General features: G+C 37.8%; 1 protein-coding gene across 5 annotated transcripts in view; it reads left to right on the forward strand.

The window, feature by feature from the left end:
• Nucleotides 1–20,848, forward strand: part of FHIT (fragile histidine triad diadenosine triphosphatase) — a 518,320-nt gene that overhangs the window by 130,850 nt on the left and 366,622 nt on the right. For all 5 annotated transcript variants that reach the window (XM_056501684.1, XM_056501683.1, XM_056501685.1 and 2 more), the window contains one exon: nt 1,109–1,230. In XM_056501684.1, the coding sequence (XP_056357659.1) occupies nt 1,128–1,230 (103 nt within the window). In that variant the 5' untranslated portion in view covers nt 1,109–1,127. The remainder of the gene's footprint in view (nt 1–1,108; nt 1,231–20,848) is intronic.

Raw genomic sequence — 20,848 nt, forward strand, 5'->3', positions numbered from 1 at the left:
TGGAATCAGACCACTACAAAGCCAGCAGTTCCTTTAGAAGAAGAAGTATTTATCAAAGACATTTTCAAAGTGTGTGCACTTAGAGGGAGTTGTTTTGTGTACTTTTTTTTTGTGGGAGCAGGTACAAGTGGGATGATGAATTATAATAAATCTCTTAGATTAAGAGCCAAGTTTAGGTCTTACTGAACACAATAATCTTGCAAGAAAAGAAGTGCAACAAAAGACCCTCCATGTCTAGAGGGTAGAAGTAGATTTCCCCATCTCAGGCAACATATAAAACTGAATTTCCTGGTTAGTCACTTGGTTCAAGCTGGATAATGTGAGTATAATGCTTCCAATGTGTCTGAAGTATTGTCACATGAAATTTGTCATTTCTTCATGTTTTACCCTGCAGTACCTTGGATATTTCTGATTGAATTAAATACTTTAAATACTCTAGGGCTTAAGGACCTAAAATAGACACAGTTGGCACTGTGCTGTAGCTATTTAAGAGGGATTTTCATTCTCGTCATGAAGAGAGGAAATTTCAGTGAATGAAAGTGGAATTCTTTGACTTTCTGTAAGAGAAAATGTGGCATTGATTGTCTTCACATTCCAGTTGTTCAAGCTAGAAAGTGTGGATGGAAAATGGCTAAATAAACTTTCAGTTTGCTAGTATTTCTTCAGTTGAGGTATTTAATGAAGAGATTAAGAAAATGTGGTTTATTTCATAAGTCCTGTGTGCACTGATTTGCACTGTGGCAGAAAGAATGTGAAATCCTATTTGTGCTTTTCGAAGAACATACGACCCAAATGTTTACAATGCAGGACAAATGAAAACGGGAGGGAGAAATTGCATTCTCTACAATTTAGTAGCCCTGCCAAGACGACAAGAGAAGGGTTTAAGAAATGATATGTAAATTTTTTTTCTTTGGAAAAAAGCCTTTTTCACCACTCCTTCAAAGATGTGATCATTTTAGGAGAGATGTAACAACTATTCCAAGACATCCAATGCCTTGGCGAGCCCAGCTTTCTGTTAGAAGCTTCATAGACTGTTTGACTGTTTCATTGCTATTGCTTGAAAAGGCAGAGTCAGTCCCTTAATTATCTTAACTGTTGTCTCTTTCAGGCCCTGAGGATCAGCTCTGATGATGCTGAGGTTCGGGCAGCACCTCATCAAGCCCTCGGTGGTGTTCCTGAGGACAGAGCTGTGCTTCGCTCTGGTGAACCGCCGGCCGGTGCTGCCGGGACGTATCCTTCCCTTCCCCGGGGTCCTGGGGAGGCAGGGCTGCCTCGGGCTCTTGGAAGGCCAGGTAGGATGTGACACGGGTTTATTCCAAATCCAGGCAGTGATGCTTGATCAGAAGATGCTTGATCAGTGTTGCAGAACTGCCGAAAACAGTTGCTTAGCAACTGTGACCTTCGAGGTGAATTTCCATTGACCTTTTCACCACTGAAGATGTATAAACAACCAGGTGCTACTAAAAGCATTTTAAAGTCTATCTGAGGTGGTAACTGTATAAATTCCATATTATGCTAAACAACACATCCTGCTTCCCTTTTAATAATGTCACTTATTTTCAGATGTGGTAACTTCTTTATGGAGGGTTTGAAACTTTTCCTGGCTAAATGTACAGCATTTGTCAAATGCCAGTAGAATCCCGTATGAAGACTTTGAAGACTTTTTTTTTTGGGGGGACAGATTGCTTTGATTAATTTAGGTGGGAATGGATTAAATAAACCATCTGTATAGTGCACACATTTCATGATGAAAATGTGAAGTCTCATAGGGTAGGTAAAATTCTTGAGTAAGAAACTGTATTGTAACTTGATTATACAAGATGCTCAATGTACCTACTTAACCTATTTTGTAGTGTAGTGTGTTATTTTCCAGTCAAAATTCTGCTGCTCTATACCTTGTGCTGATTTCAGTGGCTGAAAGTGCATTTTCCAGAAATAATCAAGACTGATCACTTTTTCCATAGAGGTTCATGATAAAATTGTAGTAGGAGCTCAGTTAGGCAATGAATGTCTGTGTTTGGGGAAAAAAGGAAGTTGGCTGGAGTTTATTGAAAGTTTTATTGTTAGTTTTGTAGTTTTATGTTGTTTCTTTCATAATTTAAAATCAAGTAAATTTTAATATATATTTTTTAAACCCACAAATATATTTCTTCTGAAATATGGAACATTCCTTTCCTCCATCACTTCTGTAGATTATGATTGAACTTTTCTCTCTGCCTGTTTTGAATGGTGCTTGTGTGTGTCAGAAGTCAGGTCATGGCAAAGATGTACAGACTTCTTTAAAGATGCTACTGTCTCACCAATATAATTTAATGAATAAAATTAACAGTTTTCCTGATCTTTGGGGTTCTGAAATTCCTGACATAAATCCAAGATGATTTACAGATTTGTCATAACAAGAACCATTTGCAAAGCTATATAAAGACAGTGTCACATCAGTCACTGTGTGATGCAGGGCCTGTAAATGTCTGAGTAGTTGCTGTATGCATTGTGTGGATCAGAAAGTAAATAAACTGTTATCTGGTCTGTGAGTGCAGATTTTACAAACAATATTTGACTGTTTTTTTGAATTAATCAGTAAGTGAACAATTGCATCTGTTGTTAAAAATAAAGTATTTCAGATGAAGCATTCTTGTTTTAAAGTTTTGTGAGCACCCAGTAATGACAAGTTAAGGAGCCCATAAAACTTAATTATTACAAGCTTCTTTCCTTCTTAAATAATTAAAGATTATAAACTCTTGTTGTATAATTATTGCTGACTTTTGGCAGATACATTCATTTGCTCAGAGTTTATCTTTGTTATCCCTTAATGAGTATTGCAGTGTATTTTATAGTGTCACATTGTTTTAATAGCTTGTGTTGTAATATATAATGTAGTCTTTGTTTCTCTATTGAATAAATGTTCAGGTAATAAAAACCCAACCCTTTTCCTTTCTCATTACAATAAGAAGAAATTAGGAGAGATCTTGATGTAAAGGCTAGAATACAGTATGTAAAATAGAGCAATTTGCAGTTGTAAGCCTTTTAAATGTCTGTATAATGCAGCATTCATCTTGAGACCTGGCAGTAAGAAGTGTATTTTCTTTGTTTTATTGCAATAATTTTATCTGCCTTGTCTTTGGCACATGTGTGACAATTTTTTTTCAGTAGAAAATAAAATATTAATATATGTGAATTATAGAGACAAAGGAAATCAGTTTGAAAGCCATATCACTCCAGGTGGTGGCTTTAATTAACTAGTAAGGTTGAAATTCCATCTTGAAACAGAACATAGAGTTGGAATTATGAATTTGCAGTAATAGTTTTAAAATAAAACTATACTCTGGGAAAAAGTCTGTCACAATGGCCTTGTTCAGTGTTCAGAGTTCAGTGTGTCTTGAACAATGCCAAAGCAGGCTGGTTCAGTTAACACATTGCAAAGTTGTGTTTTGTTTATTTCAAGCTGCCAGTCCTGTGAATTTAGCTTGACATTTGAAAGGCAAGTTGTGCTAATAGTCCAAAATTAGGTAGAGTAAGAATACAGTATTTATGTTAAGGAAAGAGTTCTCATGTTCCTGGACAGCAGGAGCTCTCCTGTTCCTGACTTGTTTTTCCCAGCATTAGACTTCTGTCCAGTGGGTGCACTGAGTTCACAGACTAAGATCCTGTTTGTATTGGGATCCCTCTGAGTGATTACTGCAGATTCTTGGATAGGAATGGGCTGGATTCTTGTTATTGAGTAGGGGATATCCAACATTAAACTGGAATCTTTAGTGTGCAGGCCACAGTGTGCACGTGTGTGTGACAGTAGGAAACATTGACCTCTTCTGGCACAAGGAGACAGAGAGCTGCAGCTGGTCAGGGTGCAGGAGTAGTGCCTGTTCCCCTCAGGACATCCAGTCCCCTGCTGTCACCTAGCAGGCAGAGACAGCAGTGTCAGACCACAGGCTGCCTGAATTCATTGTCACTTAACACCTGTAATAATGGGGGTCTGTACCTGCTCTGCTCCTGCCTTCTCCTTGTCCAATATCAGAGAAGAAGGCACTTGGCATTGTTTAATGAGATCCTGGGTTTTGGGGTGTACTTTTTTGGTGACTTTCTGGCATTGTTGCAGAGGCAGAAATCTGGGTGGGAACATGAGTACTGTATTCAGTGCACATCTGGGCTGTAGGCTTGGGAGTGGAGAGGGTATTCTGGAAGCTTGCTGGGATACCCTTATAGATGTACCCATTCCCTTTTTTACAAGAGTCCTTGTTTCCTCTCTGTTCTGTCAGCTTGCTGCTTTGCAGAGAGTGATTGTGAAAAGAAGTCACTTGTGGCTCCCTTGAACAGCCCTGTGCCTGTTTTGGAGGAGGCAGTGATTCAGAAGCTGGAGCAGTGCAGGGATGTGTCTACAGTCAGCAAATGCATTGCTTCTGTCACACAAAAGGCTCAAGACCAACTGAATCAGCTCATGCAAGCAGCATGAGCTCAGCTTCTCCTTGCCTTCTTTCTGGAATCACTTCATTCAGAGCCTTGCTGCTTCCATAGTTCCATAGAGCAGAACTGTAGTGCTGTTTGAAACAAATTCCATCTGCTCTTTGACATGGACTAATTGTGCTTTAATATGGTAACAAATACCTTGTGAATGACCTACCATTTTATTGATATTTTCTTAGCCCTGCACCAGAGCTTTACATGGTTTTGCTCACATCTTCAATAAATATGAGCTGGTTTTTATCACTGCCTTCCTCATGGTATTGTGCAGGGTACTTATTTTCTTCTTGTGTTAAATATGAAAAATGAATTTCAACATTAGCAGAATCCATTTGGGGACTAGGACTTTTTATTATAAATAAAATTATTCATTAGTTATGTCCCTTTTTTTCAGTAGACAAGGTATTGATCTTTAGATTTGTGTTCAGGATGCCATAAGAAGAACTAGCACAAAAGGAACACAGCAACATTTGTAAATTGATTGAATGCAATATGTAATGACAGAGACAAACAGCAGATCTATGGCAATACTATATTATACAAAGCATTTTTCAGCAGTTTATTGAATTGGTTATTAAAAGGAACAGTCTTTCCAGCTGGGAACAGCAAGATGAGGGTTATTGAGACCAAGTAATTTTATAGAAATTTGTGGTGGACACTTTGGCTCCATTACTAAGGACACATGTATGTGTGTAATAAATTAGAATGAACACTTTACAACAACTTTTCATATGGGATTGATGATGAAAAGGTTTTTTCATTTAAGAAGCCAACAAAATGGAAACAAAAAAAGAAGACTGTGTAACTGTTATATACTGAATTTCACTGGACTATTTTGTATTGCTCTTTTTCCTAGATATCTAAGTTTTCCCAGCAGAAAATATTCTGATTTTGGGGAACAGACCATGTACAAAACCCCAAAGCATATGATATTTTCTGGCACCTTCATCACTACATGGAGTTAATGGTCATTACTTGTTTCTGAGGCCATGTGCTGTTCTGTGAGTTACTGCTGCTTGTTCCTGTTATTAATGAGCAGAGAAAACATTAGTTGAACCAGATGCTCCCTTCAAAGGCTTGCTAACACCCTGAGCTGCAGTGTAATTGTTCTGGGTCTGCTGCAGGGTGGGACAGGATCCAGGGTCAGGCAGTGTGAGAACAGCATCTGCTGTGCTGCAGTTTGTCTGGCTGGGAGCTCCCTGTCATCTGCTGTCACAGCCACTGTATTGCTCCAGACTGATGTGTTCTGGAGAGCCACAAATAGTTTCCTAATGCTTTCCTTATGAGCTTTGCACTTTAAAAGAATCCTTTAGAATTAGTTTTTTTACTTAATATATTTTCAAAGCAATTTTCATTTAGCTACAGACCTGGCAGAGTTTCCACTGAAGATAGCACACTGGAAAGAACAGTGATATTCTCTCACATGTTTGGTTGAAAATCATGGTATTTATCTTGTACATGAAATTTTAATTCTTCATAAACTTAGAGAACTGCTGTTATGATTTTATTTGTACATTACACATTTATCATATCTATATTTATGCTCCATAAGTATGAATTTTATGAGTTTCAGCCCAAGTAAGTGTTAATATTTACCATAAAACTGAGATTAAGAAAATAAAATTCAGTTATATTGCAGAATATATGTTTATATCTACATATTGCAATAATGTACACTTTGCATGTTTTCAACAACTTGTTAGACATATCTAATCTTGTGGGAAAGTACTCTTTCCTTTAGTGCTCATTACAAAGCTTCCCATACATTACTGTTATTATTAGTTTGTTTAGCATGTTGTTAGGAAGCAGTCATGTTCCCTTTAGCTCTTTAGCAAAGAGCTAAAAATAAAGGGGTTTGGTAAAGACTTTGTAATTTAAATATGGGGCTGGAGATGCAAGGGAATCACAATGGAGACACAAAATGCTGCTTGGTACAATAACAGTTACATGAGTTTTTCAAAATGTGTAATAACTCTAGAGGAGGAGGGCATGAGGAAGGGGATGCAGTTCCTTTGCTGGTGCAGCAAAGACCTCCTGAATGAGAAGAACACATACAAATGATGCATCTTATATGAAAACAGGGGGCAAGTACAAAATATATTTCTTCATCAGGAATGCAGAAGAAATTCAAACCTACTTTATGTATTGTAAGTTATCTGAAGCTGTTGAGTATCAGTGAAAATTGAATTTTTTTACTTCAGATCCCAAATAAGACTGTTCCATGGCTCTTTCTTACTGATCTCTCAAGCAGGATTTTTTAATGCCTTATAACGTTTACTTTCACAAATGAGTGTAAGAAAAACAGTTCCTATACTTAATAACTTTTAGCAAAATTAAGCTATGTTGTACAGAGTGCAAGGAGTGGGACTGTGCCCTTGGCAGCACCAAGCCAGGAGAGCAGCTTTGCTGTATTCTCCAGCTCCCTTCTGGGAAAAGGGCTCTCCTCAAACACCCAAAGAATGACTGATCCTCTCTGTGTATGCAAACCACTCGAACTTGCTGGTGACAGAGAGGCCAGTTAATTATCTCAGGGCTGGAGTCATTTTGTTTGCAGTCTACAAACAAAAGGAGGGTGTTTGACTCGCATTAAGAAGTGCTGCCTCTGAAGATAACAGATTCAGGGCTCTGTGCACAAAAGCTTGTCTGTATGACTTGTTTGTGGGGATGGAGTTCAGCTGTCTCATCTGGTCTGATAAAAATGCTTTCTCTCCCTTCAAATCTTGTCTTGCTTGGAAGGTGCTGACTGTTGAAAGAGGATGTCCTTCACCAGAAGGATATACAAGTCTGTTTGCATTGTTATAGTTGCATTAATATACTATTATTGATGAAAATCCCATTCTAAATCCTTTGTGCCAACACTGTAAATAGAAAGGGGAAAAGAAAAAAAGAAAGTGAAATCAAAGTATTTCTTGTCCATTTGCAAATGGAGTAAATTACCAGCTAAATTACTTATTTACATGTATTGAGCAGATTGGTGGTAAGACTTTCTCAGACAAGTTGTCTGAGACATCAGAAGAGGTTGTGTAAGGCCACATAAGGGAGAGGCAGTAGCTCCTAGGCTGGAGCCTGTTGCTCCTTACCAGGGCTATGGAGAGCTGAGCAGTCTCTTATAATCATGTGTTGAACCAACCTTCAACCCTGACTGTGTGGAGAGTAATGAGATCTCTGGGCTTGCCAGCAGTGTCATAATAAGTTTGATTTATACAACTAAATTTCATGACTGCATTGCTAACAAATACTAAAATTCAGCTAAAAATTCCAATTCCTTTTTTTGTCTAATGGCTTTTATCCACCTATTTGTCATCATTGATTGGGACTTAGGAATGGCTTAAACCACATTATGCATGTATTGCTCTACTGCTTTGTAGAGAGGGGGCACTCACTGTCCAATTCTGAAGGTGTTTTAGTAATTATGTCTTTTAAAAGTGGAGCTGCTTGTCTCCTTATGAGCTCCAGGGACATGCAGAAGAACTCCCATTTTGTCATGTTTACCCTCATTATCAATTTTCAAAGCATGTTACAAGTGTAGTTGCAAAGTAACTGAAGTGAATCTACTTTGAGATTTCTGTCTTGAGGTGACAGAAATACCTGGTAAAAGAATTTATTTTAGCACAGCAAGAAACCTGGCCAAATGTTTAGTGAGAAAAATCTCTGTCTATGGAGCTGGAAGAAGTCAAGCTTATAAAGCAGAAGAGCAAAGCAGTGTGGAAGGATATGAAATTTAGTGGTAGCAAACTTTCATGTGAAAAGTGGCAGGAAACTGAGGCAGGACTCAGAAAATATTAAATGTGTGTTTCTTTTGAGGTTGAACACAATAATAGGCATTCTTGTTTAAAAACTGTGAAGTCCTGTGTATCTTATCACTCTCTACAACTACCTGAAAAGAGGTTGAGAGAGGTGGAGATCAGTGTCTTCTTCCAAGGAACAAGCCATAGGACAGAGCAGTGGCCTGAAGTTGTTCTGAGGGGGGGGATTGGACATTAGGAAAAATGTGTTTTTCAAAAGGGTTGTCCAGCCCTGGCCCAGCTGCCCAGTGCAGAGGGGAGTCAGTGTCCCTGGGGGGACTGAAATGATGTGTAGATGTGGCACTTGGGTTAGTGATGGCCTTGGCAGTGCTGATTAGAGGGCTGGACTTAATGAGATTGAAGCTCTTTCCCAACCTAAACAGATCTGTGATTCTATAAATAATGAATACTTTTAGTCCAGCAGTTATTTTCTAGTCTAGCAGAGAGCAAATTTATAATTGGTGTGCTTATTGAACAAACCTGTATTTTATCCTTTTATCATATCCTTTTTATCATATCTGTAAAACCCAAACAAACAAATGGACAGTAGATAACAAATATGAAGGAGGTGTTTGCTGCTGTTGCCCTTTTGACATTATAGAAAATTTATGTACCTGCATCAATAGCAGATAATAGCAGATAACCACAAGCTTTGCATTCAGGTACCAATTACCACAAAAAAAAAGTAGAAAAGAAAGGAGTACAAACACTTTTTTTCCCTCAGTATATAATTGGATTTAAGTTCAGGTTTTTTTACTTGTTTAAGTAGTTTCTGGCTAATGAAGGAGATGACAGTTACAAGCCATTCCTGTTACAGTTTGTGCACCTTTTGTTCTCAATATTGCCATTAGAAAATGATATGCAGCACACACACAGTTAACTAAGTCTGGGCAAGCTATTGCATGACTTGCTCTTGCAGCAGAATATAATTAAAAGAGATGATTGGAATACATGGTTATTCATAATAGATGTCACACAATTACCATAAGTAATGCAATACATGCAAAATCTCCATTTGTAATGAGAATAGATTTGCTGGAAAGTCAATTGGAAATTTCATTTATTGCTTATTGTTTCCAGCATATTGGGATATTTTGTGCTATTCAGTGTAATACAACTATGTGTTTTCTTCAGGAACATATTTTTGAGAGGCACCTGGCATGAACTTCCTACTGCAACTCCTAAGAGGAGATCCAGTGATCCAACATTAATCTGTCATCTCTTGTCCTTGCTTTGAAGAGCCTAATATAGGGTATTTTTCTGTTGAAACATGCATTGATATTCCTTGATGTACCATAATTATAATCTAAAAAAGTTATTTCATAATTTCACAAGCAACCATTTCATGCTCCTTATGTTTAGAGGGCCTCTATTCTGGTTTAACCCTGGTTCAGCAGCTAATCACCACATAGCCACCTTCTTCTTCCCCTGCAGCAGGAAGAAAGAGAATTGGAAGGATAAAAATAAACTAACTCAGTGTTTGGTATAAAGACAGTCCAACAGGTGAAGCACAAGCCTGCTCACATGAGCAAAACAGACTAAGGAATGAATTCTCTGCTTCCCATGGGCAGGCAGATGTTCAGCCATCCTCAGAAGAGCAGGGCCCCATCCCATGGAGCAATTTGAACACCTCTTCACTTCTTTCTTCCTTCCATACCTTCTTTGGTTTCCTTCTCCTTCCCTTAGCTCCATATGCTGATCATGACACCACATGGCCTGGGCCATCCCCTGGGGCAGTTGGGATCAGCTGTTCCAGCTGTGGCCCCTCCCAGCTCCTTGTGCACCCCCACAGGGTGGGGTGAGGAGCAGCAAAGCAACAGTGAAAACATCCCTGAGCTGTCACAGCTGTTTGCAGCACAAATCCCAAACTGGCCCTTAGCAGCTCCTGTGGAGATTAACTCCACCCAGCCCAAACCAGTGCAACCTTCAGCAGCCAAGAGGGAAGCAGAGGGCATGCCATGCACGTGAGAGATAGGCAGAAATGCTCCCTAAACATACAGGAATGAAGGGGCAGGCCACTGTGATGTGCCATCCTAGTGGCTTCTCCAGAACATAAAGAGTGATCTATGATGCCATAACCTGATCTCTTCAGGCTGCCTGGTCTAGAGGTCAGTCCTGTGAGGGTAAAGCCAATTTATTGTAGTCCCTCAATGTGTGCAGGTGCTGAGACCTGAGGTTTATTCAGATGCAGCTTAAGGAAAAAGGAAAATCTTGATCACAACTGCTTTGCTCTGATGCAGTACTAGACTTCCATATACTTGTGTAAAATAACTTGAGTTTTGAGATGCAAGTCTGTCAGGCTTCAGTTCTTCTGGCTCCTATTGTTTTTAGGTAGGATGAAGTCCTTCCTTCCCTGTTTTCCTCCTCTCCACTATGCAGCAGGGGTAACTCATACCCAGTGCTGCTCTCTCCCCCACTGGCTGCTCCAGGGGGGAGCATGTGCAGGGTCTCCCACTTGCTATGTATCCAGAGGTGCTCACCTGTGCTCCTTCTTCTGTTCAGAGAATGTTTTCCTCTGTGGTTTGAAATGGTAAGTGAGACTACCAAGTACAGTGATTCCAAAAGGCCCCATAATTGCTTTGCAGAGCTTCAGCAGAGGGTCAAGCACCTTCTCTGAGCAGGTAATTGGGTAAATTATGTTTTACTGAGTTGTCTTGAGTGAAGTAAGATGCCAACATAGCAGACAATGGAGGCTTTGTTGTAAAATGAGGCTGCTGTAGGAAGTGGAGTGCATAATTCATGGATACAGATGTATTTCCCTTTATCACTCATACCATATCTGGATTTCTAAGGCTGCACAAGTGTGCATAGTCTCCCCTATTCATTTGCTAATGTATTTTACTTGTTGCTGTTCCTTGTAACCTGCTGACTTCTACTGCTTCTAATCAAAACATGAAAACCTCAGCATCTCAGTGATCTCTCTTGAGCAAATGTTCATATTGTACAATAAAAGTTGAATATTCTCCTTCTGATGCTCCAGTGTAACATTGTACTGCATTCAGATGAGTGATCTCTCTACAGAGGCTGCCTAAGAGCAGTTACTTTTGGTTCAGGATTCAATGATCTTTTCCTGTTAGTAATTGGGAATGTATTGAGATGGCTTGTTGCTGCTTGCTTCATAAAGTTAGAAATTGTGTGCAATTTAAGTAGGTAAATTTGGAAATTCTTCTTTTTATGCAGCCTGGTCTTTTAAACTTTGTCTATCAGAATACAAGATTTTGCCCCAATGTGTATGGAAAAATGTGACTGTTTATGAACATATTAAAAAAGTGTGTCATTGTTTCATTCAGTTTGTCTGTCTCTCCCTGGTTATAGAGAAAGAATCTGTAATACAGATTATATATTTAAATTATGCCATAGAAATTAACATTGCCAGAATTGCACTGTGAGCAAACACTGCAGGAACACTTAGGCTCAGTTTTGTTAATGATGTTTTAGCCTAAACTAAAGCCTAACTAATCTAGGATTTAATTTACTTACCTTCATACACCAAAGATAAAGGTGAGAAAAAGATATAGTGAGGACATGGCTCAGTAAATTAAATGCATTCCTGAGAAGACCCCTAGAGCCCAATTGTGAAAATATTACATTTCTGGTGACACTACTGAATATAAAATAATGTGTGATCTGGGGAGCAAGAGGAAGAAGGGAGAAGTAGAGAAAAGGGAAGAGGAAAAAGGTTTGTATATATGGGAACAAAATTTTTAGGAACAAAAGTCTTAGATTAACAATGGCATTAATAAGAGCTAGAGCTGTAAATATGAATCTGGAGATTCCTGAACTATGAACTGTGATTTTTAAAAAATATTTAGAGTAAACTTTGTGACTGAAACAAATTGCTGGAGATGAGGAGCATTTGCTATAATCTGGTACTTTGAAATCAAGATTGAACTTCTCTTTAAGGTTAATAAGAAGCTGTTACCTGTATGAAGGAATGATAATGATGGAATCTGGGTTGACATGGAGGAATTCAGAATAGTTTCTCTCTTTTTCTCTCACTCACTGACTGGTGTGGACTGTTAGTGGGACAACAATGAGCTGTGACATTTTTTGCCATTCTCAAGCCTTCAAAATGGAATTTCATCTTCTTTAAAAGAAAGATTGATATAAAAAGGGAAAAAGGTGCATTAGGAAGTGAAGTCAAGATAATTGGATAAGCTTTCAGAGGAGAGCTGTGTCTTAGTTTTGAAGGGGTATAATTTAACTTTGGAAATAGAAATGGGGAATTACAAATAAAGCAGATTTATTGACCTCTTAACCTCGTGTTTCTGACAGGAGCTTGAAAGAGATCTCTAAATTTACTCTATTTCTAAATATCTGGTAATAGTTAATTGAGAATTTGTTAAAATTCAGCTGAACACGTATATTAGTGCTCGTATTTCTATACATTTGAAGACTTAACTTCCTTGAATTTCATTCATTGTAGGGCAAAATTCAACTAATTTGAACTGCATCTGATAAAAAAAGTCTGATGTTTTGGGTTTTTAACTGCCTGCTGATGAGGACATAGCAGGGCACCTCTGCCAAGCTTTACCTACCTGTTGAGTGTTTGGTGCAAGGACCACCAGCAATGCTGCAAACAATCTAATCCTTTCTAGTTAGAGCCAATTGCCTCCTGTCTCAGTGTTTTGTAGAAACCTTTGGCATATTTGCAAAATGAAATTGCATGTTCTTCCCCCTGCCAATTACTTTAGCTCCAGGTAGTGCAAATTAAAGACAAAATGAAGGCAAACTTTTAAATTTAATTTGCATAGCTCTGTTGTGGTGAAGAGAAATTATGTTGGAGTGAAAACTCTGTAAACACTTTGGAATAGAATAAATGTATTTTTCAAATGACTCTCTTTAAAACAAATTAGTGAGAGACTTGAGATGTGGCTGCTTACATTGAGAAGAAGAGTATTGCAAGAACTTTTTTTTGCCTGTGGCTTTTTTTTTTTCTCCAGTCAATTTGAGTGAATGCAAAACATGGAATTGCCACCTTTCTTAGGTAGTGAGAAGACTTTCAGGATTAAGAAAAGAAAGCCACTTAATTAGTATCCAGTCACGTGGAAGGATACTAATGACATTTCTGCTCAATTAATATTTCTTTACTATGACCCTATCAATATTAATTAAATAAGTTATGCTTGCTTGTCTTTCAGAAAAAATCTGAATTTGACCTGGAGAAAGTTCATCACAAAAATATTGCAGAGTGGTACAATTCTGTTTTTATCAGTGATGTTAATGGAGCACTGCTGACTTAACATAATATTTTGCTGAGGCTACCTTAGCTTCAAAAACAATGCAAGTTTTTCCCTTTTCTCTCATGTTCCTTAAAAAATAAAATTAAATGCATCTAATATTAATTATGACTTATTTATAAGTACCTATGGTATTGAATATATTTTTTTTTAACTTGGAGAAGCATCCTTCTTACATGAAAGCTTGATGTAAAAAGAAAGGACACAATTATTTTTATAACATTTTTTACATCTTTATGTACAAATCTCAAGCTTGTTTGACCCATTTTTAAACTGTAGACACACAAAATGTCAAGATGAGGGGTTTTTTTCTGGGTATGTGAATGATAATCTTAAACCAAACCTCCAGCAAGAGTCCAGATCAGGATTTATTCATCCTTAAACAAGAAAAATCTGGTCCATTTATCTGGCATTGACAGCAGCATTGCTTGTTTTACTGGAACCCTGATGTGTGGTGTGGATTCTTTATTCTTGTTGAGGAACTAGTTTTTTTAGCATTCCTTGGTGTTTTAGAAGCCCATGGATTTATCTGCTCATTTGTATCTGTTCCCCTGCTTGCTGTGCAGCAGAGAGTTGGCAGAACTGACTGCTAAAAGCAGGGGTATTTTTGTGTGCAAATCAAACAGATGATTTTGAGAACTGAATTATATGTGGGATCTATTTGGAAAAGGGATGTGGTTTGATCTTCCTAATTTAAAAACCAGCACATGTAATAATGAGTATTTTGATATGAAACACATACAAAGAATCTGGCACTACTAAATGAAAGGGTAAAAATTTGACTATTTTAACTAACCAGTAGAAATGCAAGGTCCTCTTCTGTGCAATGGTTGGATGGCTGTTGTACCTATGTATTCCAAAAATCTACTCCTTTAGAGATAATCTTCTACTTATTCCACATGGGGGCCTGGTGAGGGAGCAGAATGATGTGCAATCCAGCTTTGAGTCTTTTCTCAGATCCTCCTTCATCTTTAACCATCACATTGATGGTACCTGAATGAATTTAACTTTGTACCTCAGCTAAAGTGTTGTCCATAGGGGATCATTTCATATTGCCTACAAGATATCAGAGTAAAGGAAATAATGTGATTTGATACCTGTGTTTTGTCATGATTGAAAAGGCACAGAGAGATGCCCTATTTGTCTTTTTAAATAATAAAAGTTGAATCAAGATTGTCATCTGATCTGTCAGAAGATTCAGCAGCAATAAGCATCATCCATCTCATTACTTCTACTTCCCTTTTCAAACTTTTTAATCTTTGCAAGAAAAATTGTCAACTGTTGTGGATCTCCAGTGTTTGTGGTGCCCATTTAGTGCATGACATAAGTATATGTTCTTCCTTCTAAAGCCTATTTATTGAGTTGGTGATTTTGTGAGGAGATGGCAGTGTTCTCACCTGTCAGACACCTCCTGTGCTCCTTATCCCTTCAGGTTTGAAGAGAAAAAAACCAGTAATTTAACAAATCCATGCTCTTTATCCCTGCAGGTTCGAAGAGAGGAAAATAATGATTTATCTAATCTGATTCTGTTTTTTAATTCATATTTTGGTTTTTTTGCCATTTGTATTTGGTGGCTTAGATTTTTCAAAGCCATTGCTGCCATGTTGCAGATGATAATTGTTTCCACTCATAGGCAGTGGCAAATTCATTAACTCTGAAAAGATCAATATTTGTCCTTCTTAGTAAGATGTGCATACTTGTTATTTTAACACTATACCAGTTGGCCAAAATTGTTCATTTTTACCTAAAAGGGGTAGAAATAGCTTTCAGAGTAAGATATTATGAAACATAAGGAATTTGAGAATATTTCCCAGTTGGAATTCACATTTTTGGGAAGATGTGACCATTAAAAATATGTTTTTACAAGTGCTTTATTTGAAAACTAAAGATGCCACTGCAGATGGTGAACAAAAGAGGAGGAGAAACAGAATGGAGGTATAAAAAGTATTCTGTGCTTCTCATGAGAGACAAAGGGCCTTTGATTATCCCACTATTGCAGGGCTGAGGAGGTTCCCTGTTAGTTCCTTGTCCCATTGTCCTTGTTCCTTGCATTGGAGTGCAGTGAAAGCCAGCAGACTCATCTAAACTAAAGTTATTCCAAATCTTGAATCTAATTTTTGTTGGTTGTCAGTTGAGCTGCTGCACTCTGCAAAGCCTCTGCTGTCAGAGCCACAGAATTCTGAATATCTGTTTAAGAAGGTCCTTTGTGACATCCTAATTATATTCCATGAGAGCCTTGCTTTGTTCAGTATAATAATGAAACTGAAAACTTCCAAAATTAGTTTTCATATAAACACATATTATATGAAACACAGTGGAAAACCTTGTGAAAGTGCCATTCCCATTGAGTAATTAAATATCATTACCTGTAGTGACTGCTGGATTGTCTGTTGTTTGTTAAGGAAAGGAAGCATGAGTGTGCTGCATATACTGAAAGCAATTCAATTTGCCCAAATAGCAGCAAGGTTTAAGATTGATTTCAGCTGCATGATTCATCTTATATTAGTTGTTTTGTGCCTTTTGATGTAATAATATTAGCTCTAAAATGTTTCTTATTTTATATTGTTGAGGCTTAATTTAACTCTAAAAGTTTCTATGCTGATTCAGTTGAAAATTAGGCTTAAAATATCCATTCCATATGAAAGAAAAAAAGGCAGTCATCATCTCTCTGTCCTCCTCCTTGGAGTGCTGGGCACACTGAGTGTCAAGATGTGACACAGGCTGCTGTTTTCTTTAGGGCTTTAAATCTGCTCTGTTAGACTCTGAATCCCAGGGCCTGGCCTCCACCACTGTGCAGTATTTGGTAATAAGGATGTGATGATGCATTTGGCACTGGCAAAAGGAAGTAGAGAAGTAATTAATTAGGTTTGACTCTGCAGATGACAGTGTAGTTCAGGTCTCTTTGGAATATAAAAATACCAAAAATGAAAGACATTTGGAAGTAGTTTCCAATAACTGGAAAAATGTCTTTTTACTGGAAAATTGTTTTACTGAAGCTGGAGAAACAGTAAGGATTAACTCAGAAACTGGTAGACTCCTTATTCCCAGTTCCCTCCAATACCTTCTGGCAGCTATCAGAGATTTAGAACAGTGAAGAATAGGTAATGTGAAGGGAAAAAAAATTCCCAGTTCTTCAGAAAGCAAAGAAAGATAATTAAAGCTAAATAAACTCTTTAGATCACTTAGTTGTATATGATGGCAGTTATTTACTCAATTAAAATGTCACAGTTCTGTGAAAGAGGCTGGACTACTATGGAGAAGGAAACCCTGCAATTTACTCAGGTCATGTTCAACAGGATTCTTGAAATTTTGCTGAACTTCTCCAGTTTCATACATGACTGAGTTGATTTTGATTACTTAAGAGCACATTGCCCATCTGTGGTTCAAGCTAGATGAAGAACTGAAGAACATAACTGCTGTAATCGAATGAATACATAAAATACTGAAATCAATTAAAGACAATCTGATAAAAAGGCTTTTAATATTAGACTCAGAGACTTATTTCAGAAGTATCCAATTTGTAGCTAAGAGGAAAGTTGGATTTTAATAACCCTTTTGTAATGGTAAACTACAATAATCAAAAAAAGGTCTTGTCCATACTTGTACTTTTTGTAGATTTTAAAGGTATTTTTCCTTTTATTAATCTTTCTTTGCCTATTGTGTATGTATCTCATTTAGAAGATTGTGGTGGAAAGGGGATTCTTAGTAAAGTCACTAGGACTATGATTTCTTAAAGACTCCACTTAAATCAATACATAACTACTGATTGCTGCTTGATGGCTGCATAAGAACCTCTTACTGTTTTTGTTGTCAATTGTTTTGATGAGAGGAAAAAAGTTGTATTCATGCAAAGCAAGTCTTTTAGATTACTTCCTGTAGTAATTTAGTAGGAAGTATTTACACTGATAACCTGGGCTGAGTGTAGTGTCTAGAAATATTAGGTAACAATAAAATAGAACTCTTTTAACTCCACAGCTGAATATACTTCATTTTTCTTATGTTGGTTTTGATCTACTGCAGCAGGTTTTGAGTTGAGATAAACGTTAAATCATTGCTTTCAATAAGAGGAAAATTATTACTGCCAACAAATTTCCTCTTCTTTTTACTGTCTTTCCTTGCATGTATGCTACATTCTCATTTTGGATCCAGACAGCTTTGTCAGCAGTCAGTTTCCTGGAGCAGTTGTGTCTCAGTGTGTGAGCTCTTGTTAGGATCACTAAGTAACCTACAGTAACAGCAGATAATATGATAAACTTACTTGGTGTGTGAAGAACATGGTGTTTGTAGCTACCAAATAAACTCATCTTCTCATCAGGATTTGCTAGAGCTGATGAGCTACTCTTGTAAGTTTCAATATATTTCTTTGTCACGAGCAAATATTCAAATTCATGATCCTTTTTTAAATGGAGATGCATCACACAGACTCTAAAATCTAAATGATATGTGCTAGTTTCATTTGGAAGTATAATTAAGGTGTATAATGTCATTTAACTGTTTAATGAACTCTGCATAATGCAATGGAATACAAATATTTGACCTTCCTGACAGTGACTGATGGATTGAAGTTGCACAGCATGATATCATTAGAATGTCAAATAACATCATTATTCATGATTATCAGGAATTATTCAGGTGAAATGGCAAATGTAATAGAAAGCTATTATTTTTGTGGGGGCCGCAGATTGACTTTCTTTGTCAGTATCAGTCTTTTGATGATACAGGGGGAAGATACTTAGATTTATTGAGCTACAAAGAATTAATGTTATAGGTTAAACAAATGTCAGTAATATCAGAAAAGTACTTGCAGTAGGTCATGTCATGTATTAAGTGTCTAAGAGTAACTACTAGAGGTAATGTTTTAACTTCTGCTTTTACTTCTACTAAAAATTAAAGCCATCTTTAGATTACAGGGGTTTGCAGCATAAAAATATATAACCACTATTTTCTGGCTAACATTTTTCATTAGCAGAAAGGAAAAATGCTATACAGAGTCCTAACAGTAGAACTGAATTTTCACACTGTATTCTCAGAGGCTTACATTTGGAGCCCAGACCTTTGTTCTGAGAGAATTTTAACTAAAATCACAACAAGGTGTTTTTCCATCACTTAAACACTCAAGGAGTTGATGGCCTGGGTCAGGAATTACCACACACTAGGAACAGGCCACTCAGGTGCCTAAAGCTGAGCACACAATTCTGCAGTTTGCTGAATTATAGCCTATAGAAATAAATGCTGAGTAACCTCTTTTGATTTGGGATAATTAAGATCTTACACCAGAGACATGAATGAGCTGTAAAAGTGCATTTTGCCTGTTGGGACAAAAACTGTGGCAATGTTTTATGATGTGCTTTCTGCTGAATGTGAGTCGTGCCAAAGGTTGTGTTTTGGCCCTGACCTGCAGGTACCAACCACAGGTTCTCTCCAGTGGGAAGTGGCACTGCCTGAGAAGGAGCTGAAGGAGCAGCTGCTGTTTGCAGTGAAAACGGTGAAGTTGCAAATTATTTAACTGACTGCACAGAACAGGCAATTTTCTCAGGACTCCTGGACTTTCCACAGGGTTTGGGTGGTGATGCCATGGTAAATATTTTGTATACAATTTGGCTTTTATTGCTAAGAGGTGGACTAGGGACAGCTCAGTGGCTGCAGCATGGCATGAGCAAGGGCAGAGGAAATAGGGAAGATCCCTGAGTGCTCAGGGAAGCTGTGGGCTGGTGTTTGCATGATGTGCTGTAGAAACACATACATTAATGTCATTTTAGTGTTGGGACAGGATTGAGCCTTGCCTGTTAGGTGGTGCTAGTTTAGTAAGGGATAGCTGTCCCCACTCACTTCCTAGCACAAGCACTTCTGTTTTTGAAGCTTTAAAAATATGTGGTTGACCATTGCAGATGGCTAAGACTAAAGATTAAACCACCCTCCTGATTTCTGTAGCTGCCTAGGTAAACACAGGCTGTCCAAAGATATTAAAACTACTGCCTTTGTTAGGTACTCCTACAGATTAACCACAAACAATAGAATTTAGCATGAAATTGGCTTTTATTTTACTTCCCTATTGAGTTCAGCAATTTCTCTTAAACTCTGTAGAGCCTGAGAGGAAACATTTCTTTATTTTACCCTCTTTTTTTCCCCCTGTAGATACAGTGACAGTAATTCAGAGCGTTTCTTGATTTGTGTATTAAACCTAAACTGTGATCCTAATTCTCTAATTTACTTCTTGTTCATGATGTGCAACCTGAGTGAAGTTGGTAGCTTGGGAATTCATGTGGAAGGATATTTTCTCTTAAGTGCTTGTACAATCTAAACATGCTTGAATGGGCTGACAGAAGGCCAGGTGATTTCTAGTACCTATTTTCAGGGCGTTAAAATTTTCTGAATATTCTTTTGCTCCTTGATAGTCTGGGCTTCTACCTCAGTCAACAGGTTTTCAATCTCACCAGAACTCCTACTTCACAAGTTGTCAAACGACTGCTCAAGCAGGAAATGGGAACCTTGAACTCAGTGTGTGTGATTTGAGGTGTGTGTTATCACCAGGGAGCTGAAAAGCAGCCTATCCTTGGATATGCAAAAGAGGGTGAGATATAACCCTGTACTGATTAGGAAAGTCTGGCAATGAGAGAGAATATTTTTTTCTGGAATACAATTACAAGGCTTTGTTGGGGTTTGCCAGCTGTTCATCCCCCAGCAGCTGGGTGGGCAGTGCTTTACTTGCCAGGGACTGCAGCTGCAGCGGTGCTATGGCTGGTGGCAGAATGGGGACAGTGTTTATCAGATGCTTCCAAGCTGAACGTTGTGCATATACAGAGTGTGTTGCTCCTCTGAATTCAGAGGATCCTGGCTTGAAAAGCAGTTCCAGAAGAAAAATCCCCAGGTCAGCAAGCTGCAGGCCAGAGCCAAGGGTGCTGACTGAGTCATGTGTACAACATAAACAAATTCCTTTGTGATTTTCATCTTCATGTTCTGTTATTTTATTGCACTTAGCTTACAGAACAGAACAAAACAAACAGAAGATCAGTCAAAGTGTTGCTGATTTGACCTCTATGTGCTTGTGTGATTAGTTCTTATTAATTTAAGGTCTTTCTACTTATAAAAATGAGACCATTTAATAAAATTAGCTTTGAGTAGAACTTTCTAGGAGCAGATGCTTCATTTATATAGCAAACCCATGATTTTAAAGATTTATGAAATCATAATAAAAAAAGATTTGTACATATTACTGTCTTTGGTTACACATTTATAATTTATTCTAAATAAAAGAAATGATGTATGTGTCTGGTCAATACATTGTTTTTTCATCAATTCAACTGTCTTTCCTTACTGAGCTTGCCAGGTTGGGCTGAATTTGCAAGGAAAGAAGTATAAAGGATTTCA

Source organism: Oenanthe melanoleuca, chromosome 12, assembly GCF_029582105.1.
Source record: "Oenanthe melanoleuca isolate GR-GAL-2019-014 chromosome 12, OMel1.0, whole genome shotgun sequence".
Classification (NCBI taxonomy): Eukaryota; Metazoa; Chordata; class Aves; order Passeriformes; family Muscicapidae; genus Oenanthe; species Oenanthe melanoleuca.